The sequence below is a fragment of the Nothobranchius furzeri genome, chromosome 6, assembly GCF_043380555.1.
Source record: "Nothobranchius furzeri strain GRZ-AD chromosome 6, NfurGRZ-RIMD1, whole genome shotgun sequence".
NCBI classification, from domain to species: domain Eukaryota; kingdom Metazoa; phylum Chordata; class Actinopteri; order Cyprinodontiformes; family Nothobranchiidae; genus Nothobranchius; species Nothobranchius furzeri.
This window is the reverse complement of record NC_091746.1, coordinates 39,461,939-39,480,764: the sequence shown is the minus strand read 5'-3', so window position 1 is coordinate 39,480,764 and position 18,826 is coordinate 39,461,939. Positions and strand designations below refer to the sequence as shown.

Sequence of the window (18,826 nt, the reverse complement as noted above, 5' to 3'; positions counted from 1 at the left end):
CACCTCACCCCTGCCATGTGGACCTCAAGGGATAAGCCATCAACCCTGCTCAATGGTCAAATTTCCTGGCGGGGTCACCCATAAAGACAGTGGGAGGGTTACGGTTTTTAAATAGTTTTTTTTTTCTACAGCACTCAGGGCAGGGTAATGAAGTTACCGTTTGAATGTGCTATATAAATAAAGGTTGACTTTATTCAAAATCACGATGGGAGCGGTCCCGAAGTGCTTCAGAGCAGACCAGAGCACTCTTGACACCCCACACACGGTAAGATTATCTGAGAAGGTGAGCAGTGAGTCAACTTCATTTTCCTGCCGTGTGAACCCGGCCCAATCGTGTTACTCGTCCCTCAGGCATCCAGTTTGCTGTGAGACGCAGCTGTAAGTTACCCAGAATATCAGATTAAAATAAAACAGACAGTGAAACCGAGCGTTAGCTCCAGAAATCTGGAAAATTCACCTTTCCATGTGTTTGTAAAAGTTAAAGTCCCAGTAGTCATCACACACTGGTGAAATTACATCTCTGCATTGACCCATCCCCATGGGGAGCGGTGAGCTGCAGCTGTGGTTGTACTCGGGAACTATTTGGTGGTTTAATCCCCCAATCCAACCCCTTAAAGCTGAGTGTCAATCTGGGAGGCATTGGGTCCCATTTTTAAAGTCTTTGGTATGACCCAATCGTGGATTTGAACACTGATCTCCCAGTCCCAGACCTTTACCTCAAACATCAGGCTTTGACCGAGGAGGTCTAATGAACACGAGCAGCTGGACCTCAGCTAAGAGCTCTGATTACTACACCCACACAGGGACATGCTGTATGAGAGTAAATAAGCATATTTGTTAAAGTGTGGAACTATTCACGTAACCAGGTGTCAGATCCACCTGCTCCTTCTGCAGGTGAAGGAGTGATGAAAAGCATCTGACCTGGAATCAGTGGTTTAATGGGGTGTTAATCTGATCAGGGTTACATTTACAGGGTGCAGCATCAAGAGTCCCATCCAGCAAGCTGTCTTCTACGATCAGAAAGTTTCATCCTGCGACTGAGCTTATGTGTGTTTGTGTTCATTAAAGAGCTAATCTACTATCTAATCACCACTAATGGACATACAAAGTTATTTATTGCACCTTACAGCTACAAAAGCTAGCTTAGATGTTTGTTCTGACCTGATGTGACTTCAACAACTATAATAGTCAGACTTGCTGGATCAGGACTGTAGAGATGATTTAAAAAAAGAAAATTAATCAAATCCTTGAGAGGACCCCCCTACCCTCCTCTGACCCATGCGAATGTTTACCTGGGAAACGAGAGAACAGAGAAAACCTCTTAAGAGAGAGGCGGCGTGGAGGGGGGGAGGCCACGGATGGGGAGGGAGGAGGGGTAACAGCTGAGAGAGAGAAGGGGGAGGAGGAGGAAGAGCAGACAGAGAATAGATCTGGTTTATTGTTTTAGTTCACCTCTTAAGAGTTAACATTCATTCTGTTATTGATATTTAAAGTTTTTCATTTTCCCTTTAAGACACATCAGCTGATTGGTCAAGCGTTCATCAGAAGGAGGGAACAAAAACCCGTGACTGGGCAGAACACCAGCGTGTGAGCTACCGGAGAGAAACCAACTTCCTAAAACTCAAGCTGTTCCTGCAGTCAGGAAGTCTGATCCAACTCTTCTAAACTGCTGCTGGACATTTAATTCAGAGTTTTTTCTCTCTTTATGTTTCCATCACAGCTAAGAGGAAGCAGGCGGTTTAATTTCAGAAACAACAGGCTGTGATTCCTCTTATGAACACACACTGAGTGTTGGATGAGAACGCATCACACTGCAGATGACACACACTGAGCTGCATTATGTTCAAGGTCAGAAAAGAGAGAGAGAGAGTAGAGGAAAGAGATGTTCATTACCATGGCACCACAGTTAAAATCAGACATCCAACTAGTTTAGATCTACCCGATTTATCACTGAATAATAATTCCTTCCATGTTTTTTTTTCCATTAGCAAACAACGCAGCAGTTTACAGGGCAGGTGTGGGCTTCTCCTTCAGTGTTTGTTCATAAGGTTAGCTGATAAAAGGTGATTTACAGGACCTTAAGGTGCCACACAACATGTAGCCAAAGCAGCTCCCAGCTAATGCATAAGAAACAACTGGAATATTCCACAAACAACCACGCAGAAGTATTTTACTTTGCATGTCGGTCTAGCCATCCTCCATTGGAGCCTCAGCAGCCCAGAACAGTCTCGTGTCTTGCCATTGTTTGCAGTCCAAAAGCATGTGGGGACAGTTTTAAAGACTACCATAGATTTGGCCCCATGACTGAGCGCTTTCTCTGGGTTGTGGCCAGACTAAATATTCACATATATAGGATGGCTAGCTAGGCTCTGCAACACTGAGGCTAGTAAAGAAAACATTGCTGTTCACCAAAATATGTATGAATGCAAATACTTGAGAGTACTGACTGATTTGAGCATCTTTTTCTAATTTTATTTTACCACTATTCACCTGCATAAAAACAATTTGATGTAACAAACGAAACAGCATCATTTACGGGTCTCTGCATTACCGTCCATCAAACAATATTCTGTTTCTGTCATGATTTCTGATTTACTTCTTAGATGCTTTGCACATCTTCTACATTAAAACACTGTGACACACACGCACGCACGCACGCACACACGCACGCACGCACGCACGCACACACACACACACACACACACACACACACAAATAGGTGTGACCACTTGATGGATATGTAAAAAAAGAAAAAGGACTCTGCTTACTTGAAGTTTAATTCCTAGTCTGCTTTTCTGTCTCACTGTTTTTTGAAGATTCCCATCAGGAAATGAGGAACACAGGTGTGTGTGTGGTGACCTTAATGGAAAAAGAAACTTTCATCTTGATTTTTGAGAATTAATTCCCAGGTTCTATTTGGAGTTTTGGCTCATTGAATGGTTATAATTAATTTATAATGGTAGTAAAACAATTAAATTATATATATATATATATATATGTATATATACATATATAGTTTTGTTTAATTTCAACTATAATAAATGTATTACATCAGACAGTTTGATCCAGTAGCACAGTTACTGTACATTTCATGACGTTAGTTTATATTAGGAATAATTAAATCATTAAGATAAAGTTGTTATAGTAACTGGTCCAGTTAAATTTGAGTCCTTAACTAAAGATTTTAAATGTATGATCCAGTCATGTATCTGTAACATATTATAACCTCCAAAGCAGACAGAAAACATGGATGTCCACCTGTCTTTATAACATGCATGTAGCTGAGTTCATCAAAAGAGAGTCTGCTGATGTGTTTGACTTTGACGGTGCTGACAGCAGCAACTCTGATGCCTCAGCATCATCTAATCTGAGCTAACAGGAACTCAGAAAACAGCTGACATCTGCAGGTTGAGTGACCCTCACAGGTGAAGCTGCAGCAAAGGAGAAAAGCTTTTTCTTCCGCAATGGAGTTTCTGCCGGAGTGAGGAGACACCAGCAGGTCTGAAGGAGAACCAGCAGGTGGTGCAATAATTCTGCAGCACAAACAAACGTGATTTGAAGAGGAAGCCCCCCCCCCCCACACACACACACACACCCACCCACCCACACACACACACACACACACACACACACACACACACACACACCACGAACAACACGACACTCCACCCTCCCCAGCTGTCTCGCAGAAGCTTATTACACCCAACAGCTGAGACACATGAGTAAACAGCCTGCACTGTGTGTGTGTGTGTGTGTGTGTGTGTGTGTGTGTGTGTGTGTGTGTGTGTGTGTGTGAAGCTGCAGCCTTGTCAGCTAAACAGGAGCTGTCACCTTGGAGTAAAAACAGTGTTTCATGTAGACTGAACCAAACCTTGAACACACTCTGCGCGCCCGCTGATCATTTCCAGTAACAAAAACAAAATGTGATTCAAAACCTACAGAAAGCAAAATCTCTGGTCACACAAAAATATTATTATTTGCAACATCTATAATAATAACAATGGATTTGCTTAGAAAACACTGATTCGAAGACAAATCTGGCAGTTTAAGCTCAATAGCATCAAAACTGAGTTAAAGTATTTTCTTTTATGCGTTTGCTAATCTTCGATCTACAGAGCCCAAACGTTTTCTGACAATTGCTCTGACATTTGAATAAAAACAGTCTTTTGGTGTCAGCTGATAACACAAAAGCAAATCTTAATATTTCTTAAAGTTAAAGTCCCATAGTCATCATCACACAATGGAGAAATTCATCTCTGCATTTGACCCATCCCCATGGGGGGGAGCGATGAGCTGCAGCTGTGGCTGCGCTCGGGAACTATTAGGTGGTTTGAACCCCCCACCCCTTAAAGCTGAGTGTCAAGCAGGGAGGCATTGGGTCTTTGGGATGACCTGACCAGGAATCGAACCCCAATCTCCCAGGGTGGACACTATACCACCAGGCCACTGAGCTGGTAACTTTATCTTCTGGATTTAATTATTTTTTTAGTAGAGATTTGAAACTTTAAATGTTTTTTCCAACAATTTCTTTCCTAACAATTGTTATTAACCAATGATCTGACACAGATCAAGTATCAGTTATAAAAGCTCAAGCTTTCAAAGAGCAAAAATGAGCTCAAGATGTGAAAAAAAAATTAGAGTGTTATTTTAAAACCAAGTTCTTAAAGATAGACTGAAGGGAGTTGGTTTATTATCCCTGCACTGTGCAGAATATCAGTAAAGGGCTCAAAGATTGTGAAAGAATTTCAGTGTGATAAAGACAAGCAGCAAGGCTGGACCTCTGGTCCATCCAGCTCTATGTCCAGCTCGGCTACACAGAGTCCAGAAACATTCGCACTTCCTCCTGCAATAAATAATCTTTATGCTAATCCTTTCCTGAAGCGAGGACCACTTTGTCTCATGACTAACTCATGATCAGGCCTGATTCAGAGGCTGTACCTTCAGCCAGAGGACTCAGAGTGCCATAGATGTGGCTGCCGAAGCTGGAGCTCATACATCAGAGTCTCACAGAGGATGCACTTATGCTCCTCACTAATCATATCTCAGCTAAATGGGAAATCTCCCAGTTTAACTTGTTTTAAAATTAAAATAACACAAATTGATTTCATCATAGCAGAAACAACCCACAAATAAATAAGCCACGTCAAAATAAAAGCATGCCGTGCTTCACCAAGGACATGTTTCAGATATTTTTTTCCTTCAACTAATCAATTTTTTTCATTGAAACGTTTATTTGAACATAAAACAAAATATTTAAAAAAAATAACCAATGAACATAGTAGAAAAGAAAAGATATACCAATAAAAAAGAAGTCTTTGTCCAAAGGGAGTAAGAAGAAGCAAGTGCTTATTCAATCCCACCCCCTTGTCTCACATTACTAATATACTTTACAAGTTACCATCCATCCATCCAACCATCCACACACGCACACACACACACACACACACACACACACACACACACACACACACACACACACACACACACACACACACACACACACATTTATATATATATATATATATATATATATATATATATATATATATATATATATATTATGCAGCTACTAATAAGAGCATTTTGCATTAACATTTTATGGTACTAGTGATAGTAATAATAATAATAACAACAATGACAATAATAAACAACAGCAAAATAATAATGACAATATCATAGTTTCCATAACCTCAGAGAACCTAATTTTCATATCCATTAATTATAATTTTTTTATACAGTGATTTAAATTTGTTTATATTTGGACACTGTTTGTGTATTTCCTGCAGCCCATTCCACAGTTTCACACCACATACTGATACACAGAAACTCCTTTTAGTGGTTCTTATCCTAGGCATTTTAAAAATGTTAGTCCTTCGTAAATGATATCCCTCATCACTCTGGTTGAAGAGCTTTTGAATATTAGGTGGCAATAAGTGCTTACTAGCTTTAAACATGATTCGAGCTGTTTGATAATGAACCAGGTCTTGAAGTTTAATGTATTTTGACTGTAAAAACAAAGAATTTGCATGATCCAGATACCTAACTTTATGAATGACACGTATTACCCTTTTTTGCAATACTGATAGTGGGTGTAGTGCATTTTTATAATTGTTTCCCCAAAGCTCTATACAGTAAGTGAGATATGGCAGAACTAATGAACAATACAGAATATGGAGTGATTTACAATCCAACAGTTGCTTCATTTTATTCATAATTGCAATGTTGTTTGCTGCTTTGGTTTGTATGTGTCTAATGTGGGGCTTCCAACTGAGTTTATTATCCAGTATCGCACCCACAAATTTGATTTCATTAACATCCTCAATTTTTCCATCGTCAATCTTTATACATACTTCTGTTTTGTTTTTACAATTGCCAAATGTCATTACCTTAGTTTTTTTCTATATTCAATGATAATTTATTATTATTCATCCATTTTTTAGTTTACTTAATTCTTTATTAATAATATTAATTATTTCATTGAGATCATTTCCAGCATAGAACAAATTTGTATCATGAGCAAATAAGATCATCTTCAGAGTTTTGCAAACTTGAAAAATGTCATTTATATATATATTAAATAGAGCAGGTCCTAATACTGACCCCTGGGGGACACCACAGGCAATCCCCATACTTTCAGAAGTGACATAATCAATTTTCACAAATTGTTGTCTCTTAGTTGAATAATTGGTGATCCAGTCCAGTGCTATTCCCCTAATGCCGTACTGTTGTAGCTTGTTTATGAGAATTCAGTGATTTATTGTATCAAAAGCTTTCCTAAAATCTATAAATACTCCAATAGCATATTTACCCTTATCTAATGTATTAATTATTTCATCTGTTGCTTCCATTATTGCAAGTGCTGTTGTCCTCTTTTCTCTGAATCCATACTGACTATGGTTTATCATTTTGTGTTTATTTAAAAAGTTTTCTAGTCTGATATTAAATAGTTTTTCCAGGATTTTTGAAAAATGAGGAAGAAGTGATACTGGCCTGTAGTTGTTAAATAGATGTTTGTTCCGTCGTCGTCGTCGTCTTCCTCCGCTTATCCGGGTCCGGGTCGCGGGGGCAGCATCCCAACTAGGGAGCTCCAGGCCGTCCTCTCCCCGGCCTTGTCCACCAGCTCCTCCGGCAGGACCCCAAGGCGTTCCCGGACCAGATTGGAGATGTAACCTCTCCAACGTGTCCTGGGTCGACCCGGGGGCCTTCTGCCGGCAGGACATGCCCGAAACACCTCCCCGGGGAGGCGTCCAGGAGGCATCCTGACCAGATGCCCAAACCACCTCAACTGGCTCCTTTCGATCCGGAGGAGCAGCGGTTCTACTCCGAGTCCCTCCCGAATGTCCGAGCTCCTCACCCTATCTCTAAGGCTGAGCCCGGCCACCCTACGGAGGAAACTCATTTCGGCCGCTTGTATCCGCGATCTCGTTCTTTCGATCATTACCCAAAGCTCATGACCATAGGTGAGGATTGGGACGTAGATCGACCGGTAAATCGAGAGCCTGGCTTTCTGGCTCAGCTCCCTCTTCCCCACGACAGATCGGCTCAGCGTCCGCATCACTGCAGACGCCGCACCAATCCGCCTGTCGATCTCCCGATCCCTCCTACCCTCACTCGTGAACAAGACCCCGAGATACTTAAACTCCTCCACTTGAGGTAGGACCTCTCCCCCGACCCGGAGGTGGCAAGCCACCCTTTTCCGGTCGAGAACCATGGTCTCAGATTTGGAGGTGCTGATCCTCATCCCAGCCGCTTCACATTCGGCCGCGAACCTACCCAGCAAGAGCTGAAGGTCAGAGCTGGATGAAGCTAGGAGGACCACATCATCCGCAAAAAGCAGAGACGAAATTCTCCTGCCACCAAACTCGACACACTCCACACCACGGCTGCGTCTAGAAATTCTGTCCATAAAAGTGATGAACAGAACCGGTGACAAAGGGCAGCCCTGGCGGAGTCCAACCCTCACTGGGAACAGGTCCGACTTACTACCGGCTATGCGGACCAAACTCACGCTCCTCTGGTAAAGGGACTGAATGGCCCTTAACAGAAAGCCACCCACCCCATACTCCTGGAGCATCCCCCACAGGGTGCCCCTGGGGACACGGTCATAAGCCTTCTCCAAATCCACAAAGCACATGTGGATTGGTTGGGCAAACTCCCATGCCCCCTCCATCACCCTTGCAAGGGTATAGAGCTGGTCCACAGTTCCACGGCCAGGACGAAAACCACATTGCTCCTCCTCTATCTGAGATTCAACTATCGATCGGACCCTCCTCTCCAGTACCTTGGAGTAGACCTTTCCAGGGAGGCTGAGGAGTGTGATCCCCCTATAGTTGGAACACACCCTCAGGTCACCCTTCTTAAAGATGGGGACCACCACCCCGGTCTGCCACTCCCTAGGAACTGCCCCCGATGACCACGCAATGTTGTAGAGACGTGTCAACCATGACAGCCCTACAACATCCATAGCCTTGAGATACCCAGGACGAACCTCATCCGCCCCCGGGGCTCCGCCGCTGTGTAGTTGTTTGACTACCTCAGCAACTTCTGCCCCCGAGATCGGACAGTCCATCCCCAGGCCTCCCAGCTCTGGTTCCTCCTCGGAATGCGCATTGGTGGGATTGAGGAGCTCCTCAAAGTATTCCTTCCACCGTCCGACTATAGCCTCAGTTGACGTCAGCAGCTCCCCATCCCCACTGTAAACAGTGTGACCGAGTTGCTGCCTTCCTCTCCTGAGGCGCCGGACAGTCTGCCAGAACCTCTTTGGAGCCGATCGATAGTCTTTCTCCATGGCCTCACCAAACTCCTCCCACGCCCGAGATTTTGCCTCGGCAACTGCCACTGCTGCACCCCGCTTGGCTATCCGGTACCTGTCTGCTGCCTCCGGAGACCCACAGACCAGCCACGCCCTGTAGGCCTCCTTCTTCAGCCTGACGGCTCCCCGAACCTCTGGTGTCCACCAGCGGGTACGGGGGTTGCCACCACGACTGGCACTGGCCACCTTACGACCACAGCTAGCAACAGCTGCCTCGACAATCGCAGAGTGGAACAAGGCCCACTCGGACTCAATGTCCCCCACTGCTCTCGGGACGTGGTCAAAGCTCTGCCGGAGGTGGGAGTTGAAGACCGTCTTGACAGGTTCTTCTGCCAGGCGTTCCCAGCAGACCCTCACTATGCGTTTGGGTCTGCCAGGTCTACGCGGCATGTTCCCTTGCCATCTGATCCAACTCACCACCAGGTGGTGATCAGTTGACAGCTCCGCCCCTCTCTTCACTCGGGTGTCCAAAACATACGGCCGCAGGTCAGATGATACGACTACAAAATCTATCATCGACCTGTGACCTAGGCTGCCCTGGTACCAAGTGTACCGGTGGGCATCCTTATGTTCGAACATGGTGTTCGTTATGGCCAAACTGCGGCTTGCACAGAAGTCCAATAACAAAACACCGCTCGAGTTCTGATTAGGTGGGCCGTTCCTCCCAATCACACCCCTCCAGGTCAAGCTGTCATTGCCCACGTGAGCATTGAAGTCCCCCAGCAGGACAATGGAGTCCCCTGATGGAGCACTATCTAGCACTCGTCCCAGGGACTCCAAAAAGGGTGGGTACTCTGAACTGATATTTGGCCCATAAGCACAAACAACAGTCAGGACCCGTTCCCCGACCCGAAGGCGCAAGGAAGCTACCCTCTTGTCCCCCGGGGTAAACCCCAACACACAGGCAGAGAGTCTCGGGGCTAACAAAAAGCCAACCCCAGCCCTCCGCCTCTCACCCGGAGCAACTCCAGCAAAGTAGAGTGTCCAACCCCTCTCCAGGTCTCGGGTTCCAGAGCCAATGCAATGTGTCGAGGTGAGTCCGACTATATCTAGCCGGTACCGCTCAACCTCTGCCACAAGCTCCGGCTCCTTCCCCGCCAGCGAGGTGACGTTCCATGTCCCCAAAACTAGTTTTCTTGTCCGGGGATTGGACCGCCAAGGCTCCCGCCTTGGTCTGCCACCCGATTCGCATTGCACCGGACCCTTCATGTTCCTCCTGGGTCCACAGTTGGACGAGCCCATGTATCCGGTTCGGGCTGGGCCCGGCCGGGCCCCAGGGGCGAAAGCCCGGCCACCAGGCGCTCGCTCACGGGCCCCAACCCCAGGCCTGGCTCCAGGGTGGGACCCCGGTAACCCTCCGGGCCGGGTACTCCGACTCTTCGTTTTAACCGCCATGAAAGATCCTTCGAACCGTTCTTTGTCTCACCCTTCACCTAAGACCAATTTGTCATGGGAGACCCTACCAGGGGCACTAAGTGCCCCAGACAACATAGCTCCTAGGATCATTAGGGCACTCAAACTCCTCCACCACGATAAGGTGACGGTTCAAGGAGGAGTTTGTTCCCTTGCTTAAAAATTGGTATTACTTTAGCTACTTTCATTTTCTGAGGAAATAAACCAGTTTGGAAGGATAAATTAAATATTTAAGTTAATGGTTTTAGAATACCATCAATAATTATTTTAACCAACACCATATCAATACCGTCACAATCAGTGGAGACGTTGTTGTTACATTTATCAACAACTGATTTAACTTCCAACTCATCCACTGCTGAGAGGAAGATTGAGTCGGGGTACAGTTTGTTTTTATCAATGGTTCACTTACTGTCTGTCTTTTTTGGCTTGGTATATTTGCTGCTAGCTCTGGGCCTACATTCAAAAATATTCATTCATTCTATTAACTACTTTTATTTTATCATAAATATCACTTTGATTATCAGTAAAGTATTCAGGGTATAGTATTTTCTTTGTCCCACCTTTCCTTAATTTGTTTAGTACATCCCAGACACTACCAACATTACACACTCCATACTGTACATTAATGCCACTGTTTTGCACATACCAACCTCTGTACATTTTATATCTCTTATCCTATTGTTTACTTTATTCATTTGTAAAACACGTATATACACACTATACACACACAAACACACTCACACACACACACGTAGAACAATATATTAAAAAAAAATAAAAATAAAAAAATGATATACTTGCATAAACATTTAGTAATGTATATACATTACAACTTATACATATTACTTAGATTAGCCATTTTTATATTTTGCTTGTGTTTACATTACTGTATTTTTGCACAACTCTGTTGCTGTGAAGCTCGCACACAAGAATTTCACTCGCATGTACTGTACTAGTGTACCTGCACATGTGACGTGACAATAAAAGTGATTTGATTTGATTTGATTTAATTTGACACCTTGTAAGTTATTCTAGGATTTTTCTGTAATATATCTTTTTACCAGTTCTTATTATTTCAGATAATTTATTTTTGTAAACTTTATATCTGATTTCAGCTTCCTTAGTTCATAGTTTAATAAAATTCCTATAAAGACTATTTTTCTTTTTACAAGCATTTTGTAATCCTTTAGTTAGCCATGGGCGATTTTTATACTTATGACTTCTATTAATGACCTTGACTGGACAGTTCTTATTGTAAAGTGTCTTAAATATGTCAATAAATTTACTATATGCCATGTCAATGTCATTTTCCCTATAGACTACATCCCAGTCTTGGGACATCAATTCCTCTTTAAATGCAGCAATTAAATCGTCTGTTCGTAATCTCTTATAGATCTCTTTCCCTGATTTCCTTTGACACCTACTTTCTTTAATTCCATTGCTGATGTCAAAATATACAAATATAGGTAAGTGGTCACTAATATCATTTATTAGTATACCACCTACCATATTTTTTTCAACACGATTTGTAAAAATATTGTCAATCAAGGTTGCACATTGTGTTGTAATTCTCGTTGGTCTTGTGATCTTCGGGAACAGGGATAAGCTATACATCATGTCTAAGAAATCTTCAGTATGTTTATGTAGTTTTGACTTCATGAGATCAATGATAAAATCCCCACAGATGAAAATATCCTTTTGGCCAATTTTTGTGTACATTTTCTCTATACAGGTTTTAAACTGATCCATATCCGATCCTGGGGCTCTGTATATACAGCTGACTAGTATATTCACTCGATTTTCCATTACTATCTCAATTGTTAAACTTTCCATTACTTTGTCTAGTGTCATTGTCATTTTTGGTAACATTTTACTTCTTAAATTTCTGTCAACATACAGAGCTACCCCTCCTCCTTTTTTACACTTTCTATTCTGAATGTACATCTCATATCCATCCTAATCAAAATCTGAGTCTTTTTCATCATTGATCCATGTCTCTGATATGGCTATAATCCTAAAAGGAGTTTTAAACTTATTTAGAAAAGCCTTTATGCTCAAGTTTGCATAGTGACTTCTACTATTAATGTGGATTATTGATAAAGATTGATCTGTCTTCATTTGTTCATTTAGCTGTAGTTCCCTATAATAAAAACACTCACTGTTTACATGACTAAAATAATTAATGTCAGGGTCTATGTCATCTAAATTATTTTGTTGTTGATGTTCAGTGATTACGAATGTTTCCAGTTCTGTTTGATTCAGCGTATTCATAATCCAGTCTTCATCTTTAGATGAAAGATATATATCAAATATTCATGAGATGTACAGTCGATATACATCCAAGAATAACCAAAAAAAAAGGGTAGCTGCACATATCTGTTGTTCCTTGTACATTTTGATGAAGCGTTCCGTGACGTTTGTGATTTTGGTCATTTTTCTCAAAATTATTGACTTTTTATTATCATGTTCATGGTATTTTTTTTTCCCAAGTGAGGTTTTTCTAGCCTGTCCTGTCCAAAAGCCTTACGTTGTTTGCAGCACCACAACTGGATTTTTTTAACCTGTGGCGGCTTACCATGATCAAGCCCTTGATGTCTTGTGGGCATATGGAGTCTTTGCTCCACATATTTGTTTTATCCAGGCTCAACTACTGCAATGTTTTTTATTCTGGGTCAGGCAGCACTGAGACGTCTACAGCTGGTTCAGAACTCCATGGCCAGATTTCTGACAGGGACAAGGAGGTCTGCACATACAGTATCACTCTTGTGCTGGCCTCATTACATTGGCTGCCTGTAGGTTTTTGGGCTAAGTTTAAAGTTATGTGCTATGTCTTCCAGTCTCTTTATGGTGGTGCTCCACCATACTTGGCAGCATTAATAGAAAGGCATACCCCATCACAGACTCTATGCTCAGCTGACCTGGAGCTACTGACTGTCCCACAAACTAGGTGCAGGTCTAGAGGTGATCGGGCTTTCTCGGTCTTGACTCCTTCTCTCTGGAATGAGCTTCCACTTGATATTAAACTGTCACCATCACTGCAGGTTTTTAAGAGTCATTTGAAGACTCATTTTTATCGTTTGGCTTTTATGTGACCTGGTTTTATGCTTTTATGCTCCTTGTTAACATTTTGTATGGTGCTTTTATGCCTGCATGTTGTTTTTATCTCCTTGTTATTGCCATCTGTGTTTTTACTGTATTTTATGTTCAGCGCCTTGGGCTCCTGCAAAGGCAGTGGAAGGAGTTATACAAATTAAGATTGATTGATTGATTGATTGATTGATTGATTGATCGATTGATTGATTAAACTACAATTCTGACTTTAATTTAGTCATTCTGACTTTTTTCTCTGAAGTTAAAAATCAGAATTCTGAGATTAAAGTCAAAAATCTTTTTTTTTCTTTTCAGTGGCCCTAATCTTCTTCTGTACAAATATGATAAATACTACTGAGATTAAATCATTTATGATGAAAGGAGGTTTGAAAAAATCAACGTAATGTCTAAATGACTTTCATCACAGTTGGTTTGAAGTCATTAACACTTTGAGACGTTCTCACACGGTTCCCGCGTTCTTTAAGTCTGTTTATGCCTTAAACCCATCTCTCACCTCCACTGCTGAATATGCATCTGTGTGTCTAGGTATATACATGTAGGTCTGATCTGTTGCATAACTCCTCAACAACCACCAACACAAATCCTCTCAGCAGCCTTTAGAGGTCACCTGAGGGGAAACAAGACAGCTAATCTGTAAAGCTCAACCAGGAAACCACCTTCTGACGCAATCTTTACTTCAACTTTCAATTCGGTTCAGCTCCATTAGACCTAACATCTGACAAACTTAAAAACAAATGTGTGATAAAAACATCTGCTCCTCGCTTTGACACACTGATAAACTTGTTTGTGTCTTCATCCCCAGCAGGACATGAGTCCACATGAAGCTCCGTCCAAGGATGAAAGTCAGTTAAACCGTCTCGGGTAGATTCCTCTTGGGTCACCTGTCGACTTGGACAAGGGCACAAACTGAGTTTCCCTATTTGGACAAAGCCTATTGGATTTTCTGTCCTGTGCTACAAACACACAGCTTCACCGTCAGCTCACTGACGCTGCACTTTGCCAAAGAGCATCAGAAGATTAGTGAGATCCTTGCTTGGTGTGAGATTTATCTGAATCTGAGAGCTCCATTCTGCATATTTTGGGGCAGATGCTGGGTGGTGGTGAAGCTCCAGTGAGATGAATCTATGCAAATCATTACTGCACAGCAGAGGTTCCTCTAGTCAGGAAGCTAATCTGCACTTATCACTTCCTCACAACTTCCGACAGGGCGCTGTTGAGCCATTATCACCATCACGACATCCCAGCATGCAAGCAGAGCTTAAATATCTGCGGAGAATGATGGAGACAGCTCAGAAAGAAGGGAAGGTCATTCAATCTCTGTAGGATGTTAGCAATCTAAAAAGCTGGTGAAACAATCAGGAAATCCCCCTTCACCACCGCTTCACACTCCTGCTGTGTGCAAAATGATGCAACAGAACCAAATGGCCAAAAGGCAGGTTTCCCCACAGGCTGATGAACTCTTTCCAGTCAGGCCTCCTTTTCTTCCCCTCTTCATTAGCAATAAAACACACTTTGCAGATAAATAGCGGTTAGTTTTTATGTACAAATCTGTTGTTCTTTATACATTTAGATTAAGCGTTCCGTGATGTTTGTGATTTTGGTCATTTTTAATAGATGGCTCAATTATTTCGGCATGACCTTTAACCCTTGCAGAAGTCCTCTCACAGACGCACAAACATGTCAGTCCGCACGTGTGTGTGTGTGTGTGTGTGTGTGTGTGTGCGCGTCTCACCCAGTGATGACGTGCTCAGAGCCATGACTCCATAGTAAGAAAAAGGGCCAGTTTCAAACTTCATGTTCTCATTTCCAGCTTCCACCTCCACCCTTCCCTGAGAAACACAAACACACAACACAGTTTACACAGAACGCTCAGCTCCTTGATGGTAAGTGTGTGTGTGTGTGTGTGTGTGTGTGTGGGGGGGGGGGGGTAGTTACAGTTTTAGAAAGATTTAACATTATATTTAGCATTTTCCATAAATGCATACACAGGGCATTAAAATTTAAACATGGAACAAAACAAGCAGTTCGAAGGAAAAACGTTTATTTGGAGTCTGAAAAGTATTCCACGGATTTGCAAGATTCCTGGGAGTATCGAGACATTTCTTTTAAAGTTATAAAAGTAGAGGAGTGAAAGCACAATTTGCTCCATTGGTCAGATGCCTATAACTCCATCAGTTTCCAAGGCAACTGCCTTACATGAAAGGCTGCATGACGTAAATGTTTCTGCAAGTTATGTTAGATCTTTAGTTTGTGTAATAGGGTGAAAGGTTTGCACAAAACAGAACCCTTTCTTCTCCAATCTTTCCAGTTTTCTAAGACTTTTGGTTAAAACTTCTAAACTTTAGGCTTTTTGGGAACCCTCTCATTGTTCCCCGTGTGGGTGGATGTGTATCAGATTTAGTTTGGAGGCTAAATCCCTGAGTCGTGTCCTGTAGCAGGTAACACAAACACTTGACCGTCCTATAAATATTACATCCTGGTGCAGGTGCTCCAGTTCAGGGTTCAGAGTCTCTTGAGCTCAAACGTATACACTTCCATACTGCTAAACCTGGAAAAACTTTATCAATATGAACCTCCTTATTTTAAATCAACTAAACTGCCCTCCGACCATCCTGCCCCGCTCTGCACATACTGTAACCCTCTATGAGCACAAATCATGGGTTCGCGGCTTGGAGCAGCTAAACAGGAAGTGAAGGCAGAGCTATGCTGCTTAGAGTTATGGACAGAATGTTACATTTTTTGTTGTTTGCAAACTTTATTTAAGGAATTGTTCCACATGTTCTGTTTGGAGTCCAGTTCTGCTCTTGTTGGAAAACATTTGAGATTGAGCTGAACACAGCCTGTCTTCTGTTGGCTCGCAAAGCTGTGTGTGTGTGTGTGTGTGTGTGTGTGTGTGTGTGTGTGTGTGTGTGTGTGTGTGTGTGTGTGTGTGTGTGTGTGTGTGTGTGTGTGTGTGTGTGTGTGTGTGTGTAGAGTGGGCCTGAGGTGGCTTAGGTTGGGTTCTGGAAGTTCTGACTTCTTGTTCTGTATTCCCAGATTGTTGGTGGCACTGAGATGATGTTATTTTGTAGTTAAGAATAAACACTAAAAACGGCCTCATTTTCACCATAACAACACAACATTATAGTTAGTAAATAAAACTGTTATAAGGTTATGTGGGTCTGCGATGTCAATGCCAACAATGGGTCAAAAACCTAAGATGATGTTGTAACATTTTCTGTGACCCTCTGATCCTGTGACTATGGGGGGGGGGGGGTGCTTTCAATTTAACATGCTTGAACCACTTTTTCTAAGAACTTCTATACTACCTTTAACATAAAGCCTTACTAGAATGTTATGGGCCATGAAACTGCATATCCAAGCCTCTGATGCCATCCAAACCTCTGAAGTCAGAACCTTCACTGATGTCCTTGACCTCAAAGACCTGCACCTTAAGTGTCCCCACAAAGATTAGAGACATCCCCAAGCTGACATAAATGCAAGAGATCAGTGGAACAGGAGTAGTCGTGCTCAGGTTGCACAGTCAGTGTCTGCTGCCACTTTATCTACACCTGAGGTGATAATGACACAAAAAGTGCATCAAGAACACACTTTCAAACGCGCCTCGGCACGCATCACAGAAAACAGAAGCTAAACATTTATCAGTGATGACTAATTAGACTGTAATTGAACTCACACTTTTAGTTTTAGTTTGGATTCTTTTGTGTGAATTTTTTTATTATCGAGGTGATATAAAAAACCCATATGAACTTTTTAGAAAATCTGCTGCACTTTCACATTTTTCATTTAGCTTGTTGAATTGGTTTAAGCTGGGTTAGGGTTAGAGCCACCAGAGGATCTAATGAATGCTGTAAATTCTTCTGAGGGTTGTTTTCACCTGCAGAATGAGTACGAAGTAGTCGACAGGTTTGCCTTTCTGGTACAGGAAGTGCTGAGGTGATCGCTTGTCATTTTCGTTGAACTTCAGCTCCTGGATGACGTCCGGGTGTCTGAGGATCCTCAACAGGACTTTTTCTGTGATCTGGAACGGGCTGAACAGGCTAACCTCTGAAGGAAATGAAAAAAGAGAAACATTCACAGGAAACCCTGAACATTCACAGACAGAATTTAAAGTAGTTAAAACCCAGAGCTAAAGACAGTTTGCTGTCTGTAATGTCTTCGTCTGGGAAAGGAATGGGCTGGGATCTGGTTTTTAAAGGGGCAATTTGTATGAATTATACTACAATCTACAATCACGTTGGAAGGAAGGTTATTCTGAAACAGATTTCATTCTCAGTCAGCTGGGGGAAGGTCAGTTTTGTTCCTTTAAAAAAAAAAGAAGAGTTGTAGTAAGTGTTTCCTACTGCACCCGAGTGCCAACACCAGCTATAGCTATGTATCCACTTATCAACTAACTGTGTAGGACTCATTTTTGATTGTCAACTAGAATCCTTTGGCACTGATGTGTTACTGGCAACAGCCATGGAGGCGATATTATTGCTTAGGAAAATGAACTGCAGTTACCTAATTTGACCACTGTATGTCATTATTACAAATTGCACCTTTAAGGTAAACCACCATGTTAAACAGTAACAGTGTCAAAACCAACATGTTTGCTACAGGTTAAATGTCTATTAACGGGGTGATAGGAACAGCTCAGGTTCTCTGCCCTAAAGGAGCAAAAACCACAAAACACATTAGTGGTTTGAAAAGGTTTTTTTTAGTGGTAACTCAGTCAGTCACAGCTCGTCTACCAGGGGAGAAACTTCTCATCACTCTTTTGGTTTCACACACATGCTAGCATCAGCCTGTCAGGCTGCAAGCGTCAGAAAGCACAATGAACACATTCACTTTAAAGCTATAAATAAAACAATCTGATGTTTATTCGTCGTCTTTGTTTAGGCTTTCTGTCTTTGTGTATGAAGTAAAAAACACAAACTAGGAATGTTCTGATTTTTTTCATTATCATAAAACTCTTTGTTGTATCTCCTGGAGTAAATGAGAAGGGAGGCTGCTGGTGGTCTGTATTAGAGCAGGTCTAATCCCTCTTGGCAGACATTTCCTGTCAACCCCAGACCAAACTACTGTGGGATATTTCAGGAGGCACTCCACCACATGTGAGAAAAAAGAACAGAAAGAGTGACACTTTTCATAAAACAGAGCTCATTAGTGAGCCTATAAATGATGCTGGTTGAATTAGGGCTCTGTGAACACACAGACAGAGGACCACCACCTCCATTACTTCTCCTTCAACAATGAGCGAAATGCAGTGTAAGCTCTCCTCCCAAAGATTTTGATCATCATTTTGTTTGTCACATTGATGTTTAGGTCATTAGACTTCAGCAATCAGTAAGTAAGCTCCTCTACTTCACCACCTGGCACAGGCTGTGTGTTTTTTGGAGCTCAAACCAACAATCAGTAGTGAATACGGAGGTGGGCTCAGGACACACCCTTGTGGAACACCGGTGTTGATGATGGAAGAGGAGACAGGAAGACTTCAATATCTTA

The 18,826-nt window shown here is 42.4% G+C and overlaps 1 protein-coding gene across 3 annotated transcripts in view; it reads right to left on the bottom strand.

The window, feature by feature from the left end:
• LOC107395816 (metal transporter CNNM4) overlaps nucleotides 1–18,826 on the bottom strand; it is a 51,178-nt gene that overhangs the window by 22,137 nt on the left and 10,215 nt on the right. For 2 of the 3 annotated variants that reach the window (XM_070552214.1, XM_054744094.2), the window contains exons 4-6: nucleotides 17,217–17,386; nucleotides 15,072–15,168; nucleotides 1,293–1,382 (exon numbers count right to left, since the gene is read on the bottom strand). In XM_070552214.1, coding sequence (XP_070408315.1) covers nucleotides 1,293–1,382; nucleotides 15,072–15,168; nucleotides 17,217–17,386 — 357 coding nt within the window. The remainder of the gene's footprint in view (nucleotides 1–1,292; nucleotides 1,383–15,071; nucleotides 15,169–17,216; nucleotides 17,387–18,826) is intronic. The other variant, XM_070552213.1, reaches the window with a different exon arrangement.